At 37.7% G+C, this 14,479-nt stretch overlaps 2 protein-coding genes across 7 annotated transcripts in view; one reads left to right on the top strand and one right to left on the bottom strand.

Moving 5' to 3' along the window:
• The window catches only part of LOC129750921 (uncharacterized), a 296,065-nt gene that overhangs the window by 19,097 nt on the left and 262,489 nt on the right, over positions 1-14,479 (top strand). The window lies entirely within an intron of this gene.
• Positions 1,839-3,820, bottom strand: LOC129753489 (uncharacterized). Its single transcript, XM_055749304.1, has 3 exons — positions 3,044-3,820; positions 2,346-2,972; positions 1,839-2,276 (listed from the first exon to the last, which is right to left on the bottom strand). Exons 1-3 carry the CDS (start codon positions 3,818-3,820, stop codon positions 1,839-1,841), a joined length of 1,842 nt encoding a protein of 613 aa, XP_055605279.1.

The following is a 14,479-nucleotide window of genomic DNA, read 5'->3' as shown; positions in this document are numbered from 1 at the left end:
AATACAAACTAACACCTTAATGATGGAATGTTTCATAACCAAACCATAATCAGAGACGTGATAGGGATAAGTACCTATATGAATGGAAATATGAAATTTACGAGAGTGGATTAAAAGCTTTTCTGAATAATCACTGACGGGGCCCCTTTTGATAAGCATCAGTTCCTATTGATCAATATAAGTAGAAAGCACTGATAAAAGCCGGTGGCAGATTTGTCTGGGTCGGAAAAGATAAGGCAACTGACATCGAACACATGTTTTCTGAGTAAAACAACCTTTGCCTGAATCAAAATAACAACAAAATTATGAAGAAAATATTGTTGTGTTTGGCCATCTAATTCAATGCATCAAATGCAATTACATGAATTTTAGTTTGCAATTGATTTTAATAGTGTGTTAAATTTAGTTAAGAATCACAACTTATAGTTTCCTAGATAAATCCGAAAGAAATCATAAGAAGAAACTTGTCTGTTGAATGCTTATTGAAAATTTTTTGAAACTGACTTTTATGGAAATTTTTATTCTGAATTTAATCTGGCGCATGATTTCATCTATTTTTATGACCTTAATGAAATGTTGGTGATATAGCGGTTAGAAAATAGAAAATAAGTTTGTACGGAGAAAATCATTCATTGAAAACTGAAAAAAGAGATTTTTTCCAATACAAAAAATATATCAATATGTAGGCACTCAAAAACTAATAATGAAGTGACACATTGCAAAGATTGGATTTTTTTCACATTCTCTCTGGCCAAAAAGATTAATATCATGTGGTAAGTTGCCAGGTTTTACACGATACATGTGGTTGAAATTTTGTATTGATAAAATAATGCCGGCCATATCCGAACAAATCTGGGAACAATTTAAAATATTTTAACAAAATTAAGAGAAAATTAGGTTAAAATCACTTTAAACTTTAATTGTTCTTTGAAGTACATCAAATTTTGTTCGATGCTTCTAAAAACAATTTCTTTAACTCTGAAGAATTTGTTTTCGGACATGAAAATCATAGCTTATCATTGCTCAATTTGATTGTTTTGGTAAATTTTGCAAATAATTAGAATAAATACGGACAAAAACCGTTCAGTCTTTCATTAAACCCGGGTATCCAGGCCGCATCAGATTCACCCTGAATTTTTCCTTGTATATCCGGGCAAGCTCGGATAAAATTGGGGAATCTGGAAAGTTTACTTTAGACGGGTCTCATATTTCTTCTTTTCTTGGTTAACATGTGATCTTATCTTATATTTATTACATTTTGTCATTTTTTGACCACAATTGTCAAAATTTTTGTCATATTTGTCAGATATTCGCCATGTCGTCATCAAGAAATTTATATTCATCTCTCTTCTCGTTCCCTCTGAATAATCGTATAGTCTTAGCGAATTTCCAATCTTGTTTTCTTTTCGAATCTCATTTCACAATTTTTGAAAATGGCAAAAAACAAATGCCTACTGAAATTATCAGCAACTTTCGCTGACACTGATTGAATGCTAAAGCTTCATTCACTGATCGAATGCAGTGAGTGACAGAAACGCCTAAGCCAAGCGAAAGTCGCTTTCGTAGCAGTCGAGTGAAACAAGTTATTTCGGGTTTACGAGTGAGCTTTCTACTGACTGATAGACATACTCGCAAAGCTTGCCGTAAGCACGAAGATGACCGAGCCGATCAGAAGCTTTTATATTCGTTGACTTTTCTATTCCATTCATTTCAGTTCAAGCTTTTTACACTGATAGAAAATCACAGTCAATATCATTCGCGCTCTCAGAAAATTTGCAGCACTGCTCTGCGCAACGTCTGCATTCCTGAGGCGACCACCAACGCGAATAATACCATCATCACAGAGGAAAGGACGTAGGTATCGTAACTGCGACGACAACGGATTTCTTGTACGGTTGGGGTTTTGGAACTCGGATAGCTCTTCCGCGTATATGTAGCTGTGACTGGGCTAATCGGAGCAGCGCACGATCCGCCTCGGCTAAATCTTCAGCTGAAAGGTAGACGATCGCTAACTCATTGGGTGTAGGGAACGGCGTAACTAGTTGATTTTTCCTCCTTATAGCTGCAGCTTGGAGTGCCTTGATGTATTTGATACAAGTGGCTGTTACCCGGTTGAGTCGCTTGAACGTTGAATACCGAGTGAACAGCTGGTCTGCAAAATCCTCTTTTTCGGAAACGGTGGCAGCTGAACTGACAGAATGACTTTCTTCAGCGACCTCTGGTGAATCATTCTCCGGCAAAACACATCGTGGCCAATATTCCGATGACGACGACAGCTAATCTGGACCGTTCCACCATCGAGCTTGGTTGAGAAGATCGGAGGGCTGTAGTCCACGAGAAAGTACGTCGGCTGGATTCTGCACTCCCGGGACGTGTCTCCAATTGAGACCTTCAGCGCCAGTCTGGATAGCAGTAACGCGATTGGCAACAAAGGTTCTCCATCGATGCGGTGGCGACCTCAACCATTGGAGGACTGTGGTTGAGTCAGACCAGAAATAAACGTGTTCTGATGACCCAATCGCGCCTTGTACCTTCCGGAACAACTTTGTGGATAGAACAGCTGCGCATAGCTCCAAACGTGCAATCGAATGTTTCTTGGCCAAAGGAGCAACCTTGGATTTGGAGGTCAACAACCGCACTCTGATTTCGCCAGCAAATTTGGAACGAACGAAGCAACAAGATCCATATGCAGCATCAGATGCGTCACAGAAGAAATGGAGCTGGATCGAACAATCTGCAAATCCGTTGACAAACCAAGGAATTCGGATGTCGGCTAAAATGTAGAACGTTTCATGGACCTTCTTCCACTCCTCCTGCAGCTTCGAAGGCAGATGCCGATCCCAATCGTACGGTTCGTCCTTTTCTGATCTAAGTCGCCACAACTGTTGCATGAACAGCTTGGCCAGTGTTATAGCTGGTCCGACGAGGCCCAGCGGATCGAAAATCCTCGCTATGTAGGAGATTACCTTCCTCTTGGTTAGCACCAGGAAGGAAGTGGAAGGTTGATGTTGAACCGCAGCATATCAGTTCGAGTATCCCAAACTAGGCCGAGAGTCGATACCGATTGATCTTCGTTCAAGTCATGCAGTGGATCGATGGCAAGGTCTTCAGATGGAACGTCTACAAGAGCCGATCGGTTGTTAGAAGCCCACTTTCTCAGCTGAAATCCGGCAGACTGACACACCGCGAACATCTGGCGGCGTTTTTGTATAGCGGACTCTAGATCGTTGGCACCGGATAGTAAATCATCCATGTAGTAGTCATCGATGGCTTCGGCTGCGACTGGGAACCTATCTCCTTCATTAATGGCTAACTGCTTCAAAACACGAGTTGCCAGGTACGAAGCTGAAGCGGTTCCGTAAGTAACGGTGCGGAGTTCGTAAGTATCCAACGGTTCAGAAGGGTTCTCCCTCCAAAGGATTCGATGAAAGGGCTGATCATCGGGATGTAAATTAACTTGACGGTACATTTTTTCAATGTCCGCCACAAGAGCGATGGCCTTTGTACGGAATCGAAGGGTTATGGACAGCAGATCCTGTTGAACGACCGGACCGACGAGCAGCATATCGTTCAGCGAATACCCGGATGTGGTCTTGCAAGAAGCGTCGAATACCACGCGTACCTTGGTGGTTGTGCTGGCTTCCTTGAAGACCGGGTGATGTGGCAGATAGCAGTGTGGTTTGTTATCGACGACAGGATCTATCTTAAACATGTGTTCAAGTTGTGCGTATTCTTCGATGAATTTGTGGTAGGCCATTTTGGTGGAGTCATCTCGTTGTAGGCAGCGTTCTAAGCTGTAGAACCGGCGAATTGCGATCATGCGAGAGTCTCCAAGGGTGATCTGGGAATCACCAGTCCGGGGTAGCCGTACGACGTACCTCCTTCGTTATTTCGAGTGGTGGTGCTGGCAAAAATCTCTTCGCACTTCCGTTCTTCTGCTGAGAGGTTTTGGCCTTCATCGACGGTGTACAGCTCCCAGAAACGTTCCAGAGTAGAGTCCAAGTTCTGGTCAACGGCGGAGATGTAGCACGCTCGTGGTGCGGTGGTGGAGCCAGTCGTTACTTTGCTGGAAACTGTCCAGCCAAAGTGTGTGTCCACCAAGAACGGGAAGCCGTCGCCAAGAGATTGGCGCACGCCGGTGTGGAGCTCGTGATAGCACTCACCACCGATGATTATATCGATCGTAGATGGAACATTAAAATGGACATCCGCCAAAGGCACTTCAGGAATGTTCCACGCAGATGTGTCGATAGGTAGTGTGGGCAGATTTGATGTCGGCTTCCTCATAACTAGAAAATCGAGTGTGGTGGAGAAGTCACTGTTTCTGGAAACAATTTTGGCCGTTAGCTGGTGCTTGATGCGCTTGACGGACTCTCCTATTCCTGCAACTGAAATGTCCACGGGGTTTTGTCTAGTGGCGAGCTCGTTCGCCTGCTTCTTCATAATAAAGTTAGACATCGCTGCAGAATCCAGAAGAGCGCGTGCTGGAATTTGCCTTCCATACCGATTGACCACTAGAAGCGCAACTGTTTCCAGTAGAACCGTCGAGTTGGAATGCACAGATAAGTTGATTGCTGGCGGGCTGAGTGAACCACTGGTGCTGCAGATCACTGGCAACGGATTTCAGCATTCGAACATGTTAGATCAAAAAATCGATGAGCTCGTCGTACTTTACTTCGTCCTTTTGACGAGTATCTTGCTCCCAAGCGCGGATCGTTGCTGCATCCAATTTATTCGAAAGAATAAAAATAAGTGGAGTGTACCAGTGCTCTACTGGCTCGCCCAATTTTCCCAATGCCTTGACATGTCGCTGAAAGTCATCGACCAGAGTGTTGAGATCCTGTGCTGACTCACGCTTTATCGATGGGAGATTGTACAGGTCTCGAAACAATTCCTTCCTGAGAAACCGTTTATTATCGTACCGTTTCTTCAGTGCATCCCATGTCGACGAATAGTTGTCCGCTTGGATGTCCACAGACTCAAACGGCTTCTTAGCTTCTCTCTCCAGAGACTGTAGAAGATATTGCAGCTTGTTGACGATCGGGATATCTTCGTTGCCGTGGATCATTGAAATAAAGTTGTCACGAAACGAGATCCAACGCGACTCATCTCCGCTGAACATCGGCAGATCGATTTTCGGCAAACGATGGTGGAAACTAGCAGACATATTGTGAGAAGACGATGCGTGCATGATCGTCGAACTCAACGGATGCTTCCTACTTTCCAGTTTGGACAGCAAAAAACCTTTCGCCCTGCAGAATCGATCCTCAAAATCCGCCCGAAACTCTAGATGACCTTCAAACCTCTCCTCGTGATCACCCAGCTCAATATCATTCTGCACGTTCAGGAACAGCTCGTTGCACTTGTTCAGCGCCTCCAAACGTACCGCAACCTGGCAACAATCCCGTTCATAGGTGTACTCCGCGATGAACTTCTCGGTTGATGAGGTTGATTACCATACGGTCCAGATTTGGGTAAGATGCTCCTGGTTTTCTGCCTCTTCCTGGCCTCTTCTTCATCGAACTTATAGGGTTCCCCGAATTTGTGGATGATGGATTTTACGCTCGCCGGATGAATGCCGAAACGTTTCGCCACTTCATTCATCGAGATGCCCTTCTCTCGCATCCAAGTGTTCAACACACGAATTTTAAATTCTTTTTTAATATGCGACATTTTGGGAGAAACGAATGTTTCAAACGTAAACAAAGCGCTGATTCACTCTTGACAGCTCAAGATGCTACACACAGGTGAGCACAGTTGTGGGCGTTCACGCGTTAGTAAGTAGAAGGCCCAAATATGTTTATAGTTAATTTTCGATACACTCCTTATTTATTTTATCTTTCCACCTATCAACATATCTACTTTAAATATCATAATTTACCAACATGCCAAAATTACAATAAGAGAATATAAAAAATAGAAAGCTGATAGACGATGGATGATAAATAAATAAACCTACATAAAACCTCAAAACTAATTTTGAATCTTTTTACTAACTATTTTTCAATAAAGGATACAGATTCCACCAAGGTCATCTATTTTCAGATAAATAATATTTTGAAGTTTTGAAGATTTGAATATTTAAGTTTCCATTTTATCAAATTTTTTAAAGACTGCAATAAGGTTTGCATTGAAAATATCATAGGTGCATTTAGGTTAAAAGGTCTTTGAAATTTCGTCAAATTGCTGAATTTTCATAGAACTGAAAAAAGAACCCTTAGGTTACTTTTTCTTAGAAGTCTAAATTATTTGCAATCAACGAGAAAGTAGATCATTGCTTTACAATCTTTATTTTCAATGTATTTGTAACCATTTCATTTTTTTAAATTTTTTCTTTAAAATGAATTTAAAAAAATTTGAAATAATGTGTCCATAAAAAAAACAACAATTTTCACATTCTCTGTTGCAAATTTCTTTCTATTCGAAACGAAGGGCAAAAATTTCATTTCGTTCATTCCAGATAAAATAAAGTTAAAATCTTGGATAAGGGCTTGAAATGCAAGAGCAGATCATTGAAAGAAGAGTTCAAAAAGCGCCAGACATCAGAATCACAAATCATAATTTAAATTCATGATTAAATTTAAATTCAGAAATAAAATTCTTCGACCAAATTCAAAATGAATATGAACTTCAGGGTAACACACACGATATTTCCGGTTCCCTATTTAAAAGAAAAATCAGATTTATGTTATAATATCAAAGTTAAGAAATATGTTTTAAATTCATAGTAATAATTTAAAATTATCTCAAATATTTGCTTTTTTAAACGTAAAGTTGCATTAAAATTTCGTTTTGTTAACCTTGCGCTAACCTTAATATGAAGAAGCTCAGGAAAAATAGATAATTTAAAGATATTTATACATTTATAATGAAAGGTTCCTTAATGAGCTCATAAGTCGATAATTTTGTGATTCCTTGGTATACATAAAACGAAAATCAACTTCAAATCAAAATTTTCTCACAAGGGAAATGATAGATTCGCAGATTCAAGTTTTATCAAAGGACATCAAGAAAAGTTTATAGGTATAGAAAATCGAAATTTTTTTGTCCATCAGAACACCTCTGTCATATTGCGTGAAAACCGGATGCACAGATTGCGATCTTTGGAACTGATCATTTTTAGTTATTTACTTGGTATCTACTAGTCAGGCAACACTTTTTGCCTGCCGGAAATGGATTTTTTGCATTATTTAAGGAGTCTGCATTCAGTTATCCCCAATAACCATAGACTTTATACCATATTTAAGATCAAGGGTTCCACTACGATGCTTGATTTGAACTTCGTGAGCATCCTAGAGTGGCTCCTTGTACTTCTTAACCATTTGGTCCGAAATAAAAATCCGAAAAAAAACCAACAGTTCATGAGCTTACAAGTCACTAATGAAGAATTTTCGAGGCGCAAAATGCGTAAAAGGAGCAAATTTGTGCAAACTTTTTTTTACCTTGTCTTTTTGCATCGTTAATATCTCAAACACACGTTTACTTAAAAATCTATCAAAAATAGGCCAGATAGTCCTTTTCATAACCAACACAACGCTATTAAAGTTTTGCATATCCGGTGTAGATATCACCGAAATAAATTGCCCGGATACTAAATGATCATAGCCTTACTTGTTGAAAAAAAACTTGCCCGGCTCTGGGATCGAACCCCGACCTTCGTGGTGAGAATCGAACACGCTACCACGAGACCACGCCTAGATGTTGCTCTAATTGAAACTAAAATTCGAAGAGGTGATTTGATTCGAAAGCACATCAATGCACTTTTTGTGACTTATCAAATCTCGTTTGAGCACTTTTGTGCCTTTTATGTGACTTACCTAATCCCGTATTGAGCACTTTTGAGCCCTTTATGTGACTTAAGTCCCGTATAACGTACGAATAGATCACTTTTGCAGCTTTCAAGTTCGTTAATGAGCACATATAGTTCACTCATGGGAATTGGGCAAAAAAGTCACATACAACGCACATAATAATCACTTTTGCAACTTTCAAGTTCATTAATGAGTACATAAAGTCCACTAAAGGGAAATTGGGCAGTTGATTCTCTTTTTCAGCCAATATGTAACTTTCAATGCCTTCATTCAAGTAAATAGGGGGGGAAATAAAGTTGTACGGAGCTATTTCAAAAATGAAAGTTGTGTTTCAGGAATAATGTTGTGAGAAAAATGACAAATCAGGTCTAGTGATTTGCTTCAAAGATCTGTTGGCTTGCAAAAGTTTACAAATGATTGGCAAAAAATGTGTTTCAATGTGAAAAACTAACAGCACACCGGACGCTTTTTTTTCGTTCTCCAAGTGATGCACAGGGGAAGAATTTGAATGTTGCCACCCGAAAGGGAGAAAATTAGCGATAAAATTGTGTTTAAAAATTGGCCTCCGGGAATCTGAACCAGAAAAAAAAGGAATTTGAAGATTTTTTAAGTGATATTTTTTGGAACTGACCCAAAAAAGTGGAATAAGTCCAGTGAAAATGTAGTTCAATTTAAAATATGAGCATTGACTAGCAGCGAGATGTCTGTCGATTTATATGAAAAAAACGTGGTTATGTTTTTATTGTGGGGCATTGGTGTAATTGCTAGAATACTAGACTGCTGCGATTAGTGATTAATTAATATGTAACTGAAGAACATGCAGACTTTTGCTATCTGTGTAGATCGCCGAAAAACTGCTGAAGCCTTTTGATGGCATCAAGATAAGTATCATTTCATTTCACCACTTCTTTTAATTGCAATTGATTCATTCAGAATAAATAGCTTAACTCTATTTAAGGGGACTTGTGGGAGGGTTTGGACAGGACATCAAACGAACGGAAAACTGATAAACAATGGATTGTGGGTTCAAGCCAGCCGGAGTATCTCGGCAAATTTGGAATCTTGAGTAGGCTATTTTGGTACCATTTCAGGATTCTTTATTTGTTTCGAACAGTTTGAAGGAGATGGAGTGAGATGAGTCAAACCTGTCCCAAGCCAGTGGTAACGGACCCCTTGGTTGTACTGGAGTCATTGTTGATGAGTTAAGCTTGAACAGTATTTGAATGTGCGATCGAGACTTCCCGTACCGACTCGGGTCGAAAGACCTATCAGCCACTGGTAGGTCAAACATACATACATACATACATATTAAAGTTGGTTTATCGTTTAATTCCAAAATACTCAACTGGTATGTACGACACACCCCATGATTTGGTCGTTTTTGTCGACCAAAACCACCTTTTTTCGCAACAACCCAGCAGCTGCTAGCGGTAGTTTGCACTTTCAGCTTTTTTGGAAACAAAACAATATTTTTTGAGCATTTCTTCGCTTATCTACTGTCTGGTTTTTTAACTATAAATTTTATACAAATCGGTTGAGAAACAAGAGAGATGTAGCGGTTTTAGTCAGGAGGTTCAAATTGACACTCCAGAGTAACGGGTATAAATAAAGGATGAAGGCTAAAAAATGAAGAGAACAAGAAACTCTCTATATTTTTTTCATTATTTAAACCAAGAAATAAAAACTTTAATGACAAGCCAATTATCAAATGACTGATTCACTTGTTCTTCATGATCAGATCAGAGGAATTTTATCTAAGTAGTTTCAAAATCAAAAAGCTGTTGTTTTTTAATGGGATTCATTTTGTTTTGAAAACTGCTGTTCTAACATGATTTTAGCTATCAAGTTTCACTTTACTATTTCAAGATATTGAATCAACATTTTTGGAATATGGAATGTGTATATACCTTATGTTCTAAAAATGTCGTTAGACCCTTTTGTTTAGTCTGGTAATCGGATTATTCTCAATAGACTGCGTCCTGTCACCCTTGATTATTTAAGATGGATAAGAAAACTGTTCTACCTAACCACACACCCATCATGTCCACATATACACCCCCGTATTAAGCCAAAAATAAACATCAACCCCGAATAATAATTCGGCGGCGTGGGAATCTGCCCGTTGGTGGAAGAAATCATTATTCATGAATCAACCGACTGGCTGTTGGTGTTTTTTTTTGTAGTCGTGACGTGAAAGATTTAAAATAAAATATTCAACCAGAAGGAAATGATAACAATCCAACTCATTTTATCCGTTCTTGGAAAGAAATTTTCCAATTTTCGTCTGATGTGACACTGCACTGTTGTCAGCTGTCGTTGTCGTTTGAATTTGTCGGACAAAACGCTTCTCAGTTTTAACTGTGAAATCATTTTAGTTTTCACTATTCTGTGTTGTTGCACTTTAATCTGATTAAACTCTTTTAGTTTAGATCACATCACAGTCAAAATTGTTGGCATCATGTCACATGGCAAGGTGGGTATCGTAATCCTGAGAATTTACTGCCGTCATTAAATCTGTCATCAAAATTAAACCCCATCTTCTGCAGAGCGGATCGAACGAAAGTGTAATAATTCACCGCACATTTTCGTCAGCTGTTGCCGAAGTTCCAGCCGGATTTATTTAAAATTTATCGAAACAACCATCGCATGTTACCGCAGGGCGAAATCCGTTTCCAAATTCCGGTCTCCCGAAAATGACAGTATAATTCTTTTTAATTGAATGGCACCTCCAGACAGATAGATAGCAGCGTGGTGTCGTGGTTCGAAAAATGAAAATGAAATAAAAAAAATATAACCCAAACTATGGGAATAGTTTCGCTCCACCAGAAATGTGTGTAGGAATTTCGGGTGATATATTTGATACACAGAGCTCATTTGAAATCCATGTCACAGGCCAGATGCCGCCACACACATGTGCGTTCTCGGTTGGCAATTTCGAAATCTCGCCGATTTCGAAAATGGAATGAGACTTTTCTAATCAATGTGACAGAATTCGATAGAACTGGAATTCGTGAATTGCTAAATGGAACGAATGGAATGCCAAATTTGATCCGAATTGAAAATAAATTAGAAATATTTTTTTAACACGTTGCGGTTAAAATTCGAGCTTATCAAAATGACGTCCAAGAAAGAGGAATTGCACATCAAAATTTTGTACATGCGTCGTTAAAAAACAAAACTACACGCACGCAGAAATAGCAAATACGTTGAATGTGCCCTAATCAGCCGGCACCCAAGTAATAAAAGTGCTCGGGGAACGTTTGTCCTGGATCTGTTGGAAATCGGAAGCTGGAAGTCGCAGGGATGAACAAAAGAGTGACTAGGGCTTTCAAGCGCAGATATTGCAAATAAGTTGGGAATATCGCCTACAACCGTGCATGAAGCTGAAAAACGATCCGGACTTTCGACTTATAAGAAGTTTGTGACTCCAAATCGCAACGATAAGCAAAACCTTACGGCAAAACAAGATTTCGGAAGCTGTATACGACATTGTTGACAAAGTTTGATTGCGTGGTAATGGACGACGAAACCTACGCCAAGGCCAAGGAATATTTAAAGAAGGTAGTGTCAATGCAGCCCTGCTCTAGTATTAGTACATACTGTGACGTCACAGTCACAAAAAATCTGTGGAAGGAAATTTGCCTTTTTTGTTGATTATTTGAGAATTGTATTTCTAGAATTCTATTTTTAAAACATGTTATTCTAGAAGGGTTCTTGCTCTTCAAGATCGGTTTGAAAAAAGTTTAATTTTCAAACGATTATTATATAAAATGGACCATCGAAGTTCGAAAAAATGATGGATTTTTCCTTCTCAAATTTGCAATACTTCAAAATTAGTTCAAATTCTTCTATGAAAATGCTCAAGTCAGTGCAGTTTAATATCCTTATTACAATAAAACCGGCCCCTCCTGGCCGATGGCATAATGGCTGCACTCCGTGATTGGTTTGAAATAACCAACATTGCACGATGAACCAAATGAAAGGTGCTGGGAGCAAGTATGACAATCTCACTGTACAATTTTGAGAATCTTACTTTGGCATAGGAACCAATAACGACGCCGGCCAAGTCCATGTAGTCGATAGGAGGAAGGTAAGTGCAGCACATGTGATGATTTGTTTTGCGGAGACCGGCTGTACACCATCCCTTCACAAATCTCCACGCTGGGTGTTTGGGGAAAGGGAAGTGGGGAATGAAAAATCATCTCGGCAGAAAATGAAGCCACGTTAGGCCTATGCTCCTAATACCTACAAAACCTCAGTTTCCTATTGAAACTCCTGAACACACCTTAAGAGGCCATACTTTCAAGAAAAATGTATCATTGTCTTTAAACATAAGGTTCATACTCAATCGATTTTCACATGTTCGATTTATCTGTATGATCTTTAAATTTTTTTACATATACAAATGTGAACTTTGTACAAATTTGAATCCATATTTGTGAATGATCAATTTTGCTGAAGTCAGTTTATTATTTCCAAAAATGTCTATTTAGCTGTTCTTTGTTTTTTTGCCTAGCTCCCTTGCCTTTTTCGTTTTAATTATTTCAAAATCATGATACTTTTGAAGAAATGACAATTTTAAACTTTATATCCATTTAAATCCATGTTTCTTTTGAAAATATGTTGAAAAGCTTTAAATATCATGTGATGATAGAATCTTCATTTACTGTACGTTTTGTCAGAGGTTATTTGTTTTGTTTGTATTGTATTTGAAAACATTCTATATGCTCCTTCAAATATAAATTCTTATATATTAAAATGGAGGCGTTTTCTTTGTAACACCATCACGTTTAAACGGTCGGTCGGAATGAAGTTAAATTTGGTATCCGAGGGTTTTTGGGGTCAGAGATGGTTTGTATAATAGTTTCAAGAGTATCACTTTTTATGAAAGGAAGGTTCCCATAGCTATCCCAATTGGTTTGACATATAAACTCTATTAATTCAATTACGCTTTAAAAACTTAATGGATTCTTATCTGTCAATTTTTTGCTGCTTTTTCACATTCATCATTATTCTGATGTATAAAAGTTATATCGATTATTAATTCCATTTTTTTATGCTTCATGACAATTTTTCGGGAACAGATAATCGCAACAAAAATGAAACATCATCGATACCAGTTGAAAAAATAAATGCCCTGAAATATCCTTTTTCTGTTATAGTGTGCTCTGTAAATATCCATTTTTAACATAAAATATAATAAAATAAATTGTTGATTATAAGATTTACTCTTTCAATTATTTGAATTTTCGAATTACCCGATACTGTAGAAAAAGTAAACCGAAAAATGATAAAGATGAAGAACGAAAAATTTTGTTCGTTTGTTTATGTTTAAATTTTAAATATTTGGACAAAAATGCTTTTATAAATTTCCGTGAAACTGCTTGAGACCTTTCTAAGTAATCATTACATTAGGTATATAGTTTTTTTTATAAAACACGTTGGTTTTCCTGTATTTGAAACAAACGTTCCATAAGATTTTTTTGTTTTGACAACCATTCTACAAGTAACTCAATCGCTTAAAAAATCCACCTTTTATCTATCCATCTTTTCCTTATCTTGTAGTTTATGCAAAATGTATGGAACATAATCAACTATAATTGAACTACTTTATTTCAATAAATTTAATCATATGTTTAAAAAGAACATTAATCTCTTCATAAAAAGAAAAGAACAACGTTTTAGAAATTCTCAACTTTCACTGTCAAAATACGTAGCTACAAACTTTCTTAAAACAAAATATTAGAAAGATCAACTTTCAGGTTCGTTTTTTCACTCCACACAGCAAAAAATTTCTAAAAGTATACGGAATCTAAAACACGGTTGATCTATTTTTTCTTGAGTGTAATTGTAAAAAGATGTCATTTTAAACTTCTTTCGATGTAATATTAGTCTTTTTTCCATAATTGAATAAAAATAAACTGTTGCGATTTAATTTTATATTGCGTCATGCAAAAATCAAGCGGTCAATGAAATTTATATCACAAACAGTGTAAAATTATGTCTGTTGGTTTAAAATTGAATGCAAATATTTAACTTGTGCCTTTTTATATTTCAAGTTGGTTTGCGCATCGAGCACAAAGTAAACAAGTCGAAAAATTATTCGGAAACAAGTCGTTACAGGTGATGCTGACAGAAAAATTATTATGTCCCGGAACCATTCGAGGATGCTGATCCGAAGAACATCCCCGTGCTGGGAATCATCGGATCCAACAACAATTCCAGCCTGACACTTTCCGTGATGGTTTTTTTTAATGTTCAGTTTTTTAAATAAATGTGATTTTAAAATAATACATGCGGCGTATTCATTCAAAGACAATACAAAACCTGAATATTTAACAAAAAATATCAATATTTACGATAATAAATTTTAAAATTTACATCCCTGTGTATTTTTACACGACGACTTTTGTGATCCGATCTCCTACATTGATTTCGATCTAAATTTACACGCCTCAAAAATTACATCCATGAAAAAAATACACCGTGATAGAATTTTACATCAAAATCGATGTTCCGCTTTCGTGCATCGTTTTCGATCTAAATTTACACGAATTTTTCTTGCTGTGCATAGTATAAGATCAAGATTTAAAATTTGAATGGTAAAAAATTCTTAAGGAGTGAAATATTCTCTTAAAAATAATTCACCTCATTATTAGCTTATTGAT

Source organism: Uranotaenia lowii, chromosome 3, assembly GCF_029784155.1.
Source record: "Uranotaenia lowii strain MFRU-FL chromosome 3, ASM2978415v1, whole genome shotgun sequence".
In the NCBI taxonomy this organism is placed as follows: domain Eukaryota; kingdom Metazoa; phylum Arthropoda; class Insecta; order Diptera; family Culicidae; genus Uranotaenia; species Uranotaenia lowii.
Note: the sequence above shows the minus strand (reverse complement) of the source record. Positions and strands in the feature narration are given on the sequence as shown.

What these genes read in the sequence shown, in the direction of transcription:
- LOC129753489 (XM_055749304.1), bottom strand. Translation starts at nt 3,820, where the DNA reads ATGATCGCAATTCGCCGGTTCTACAGCTTAGAACGCTGCCTACAACGA. An exon ending in CGGTATCGACTCTCGGCCTA is followed by an intron (nt 2,973 to 3,043) that starts GTTTGGGATACT and finishes GTGCTAACCAAG; the next exon opens with AGGAAGGTAATCTCCTACAT. An exon ending in GAGTGCAGAATCCAGCCGAC is followed by an intron (nt 2,277 to 2,345) that starts GTACTTTCTCGT and finishes GGTCCAGATTAG; the next exon opens with CTGTCGTCGTCATCGGAATA.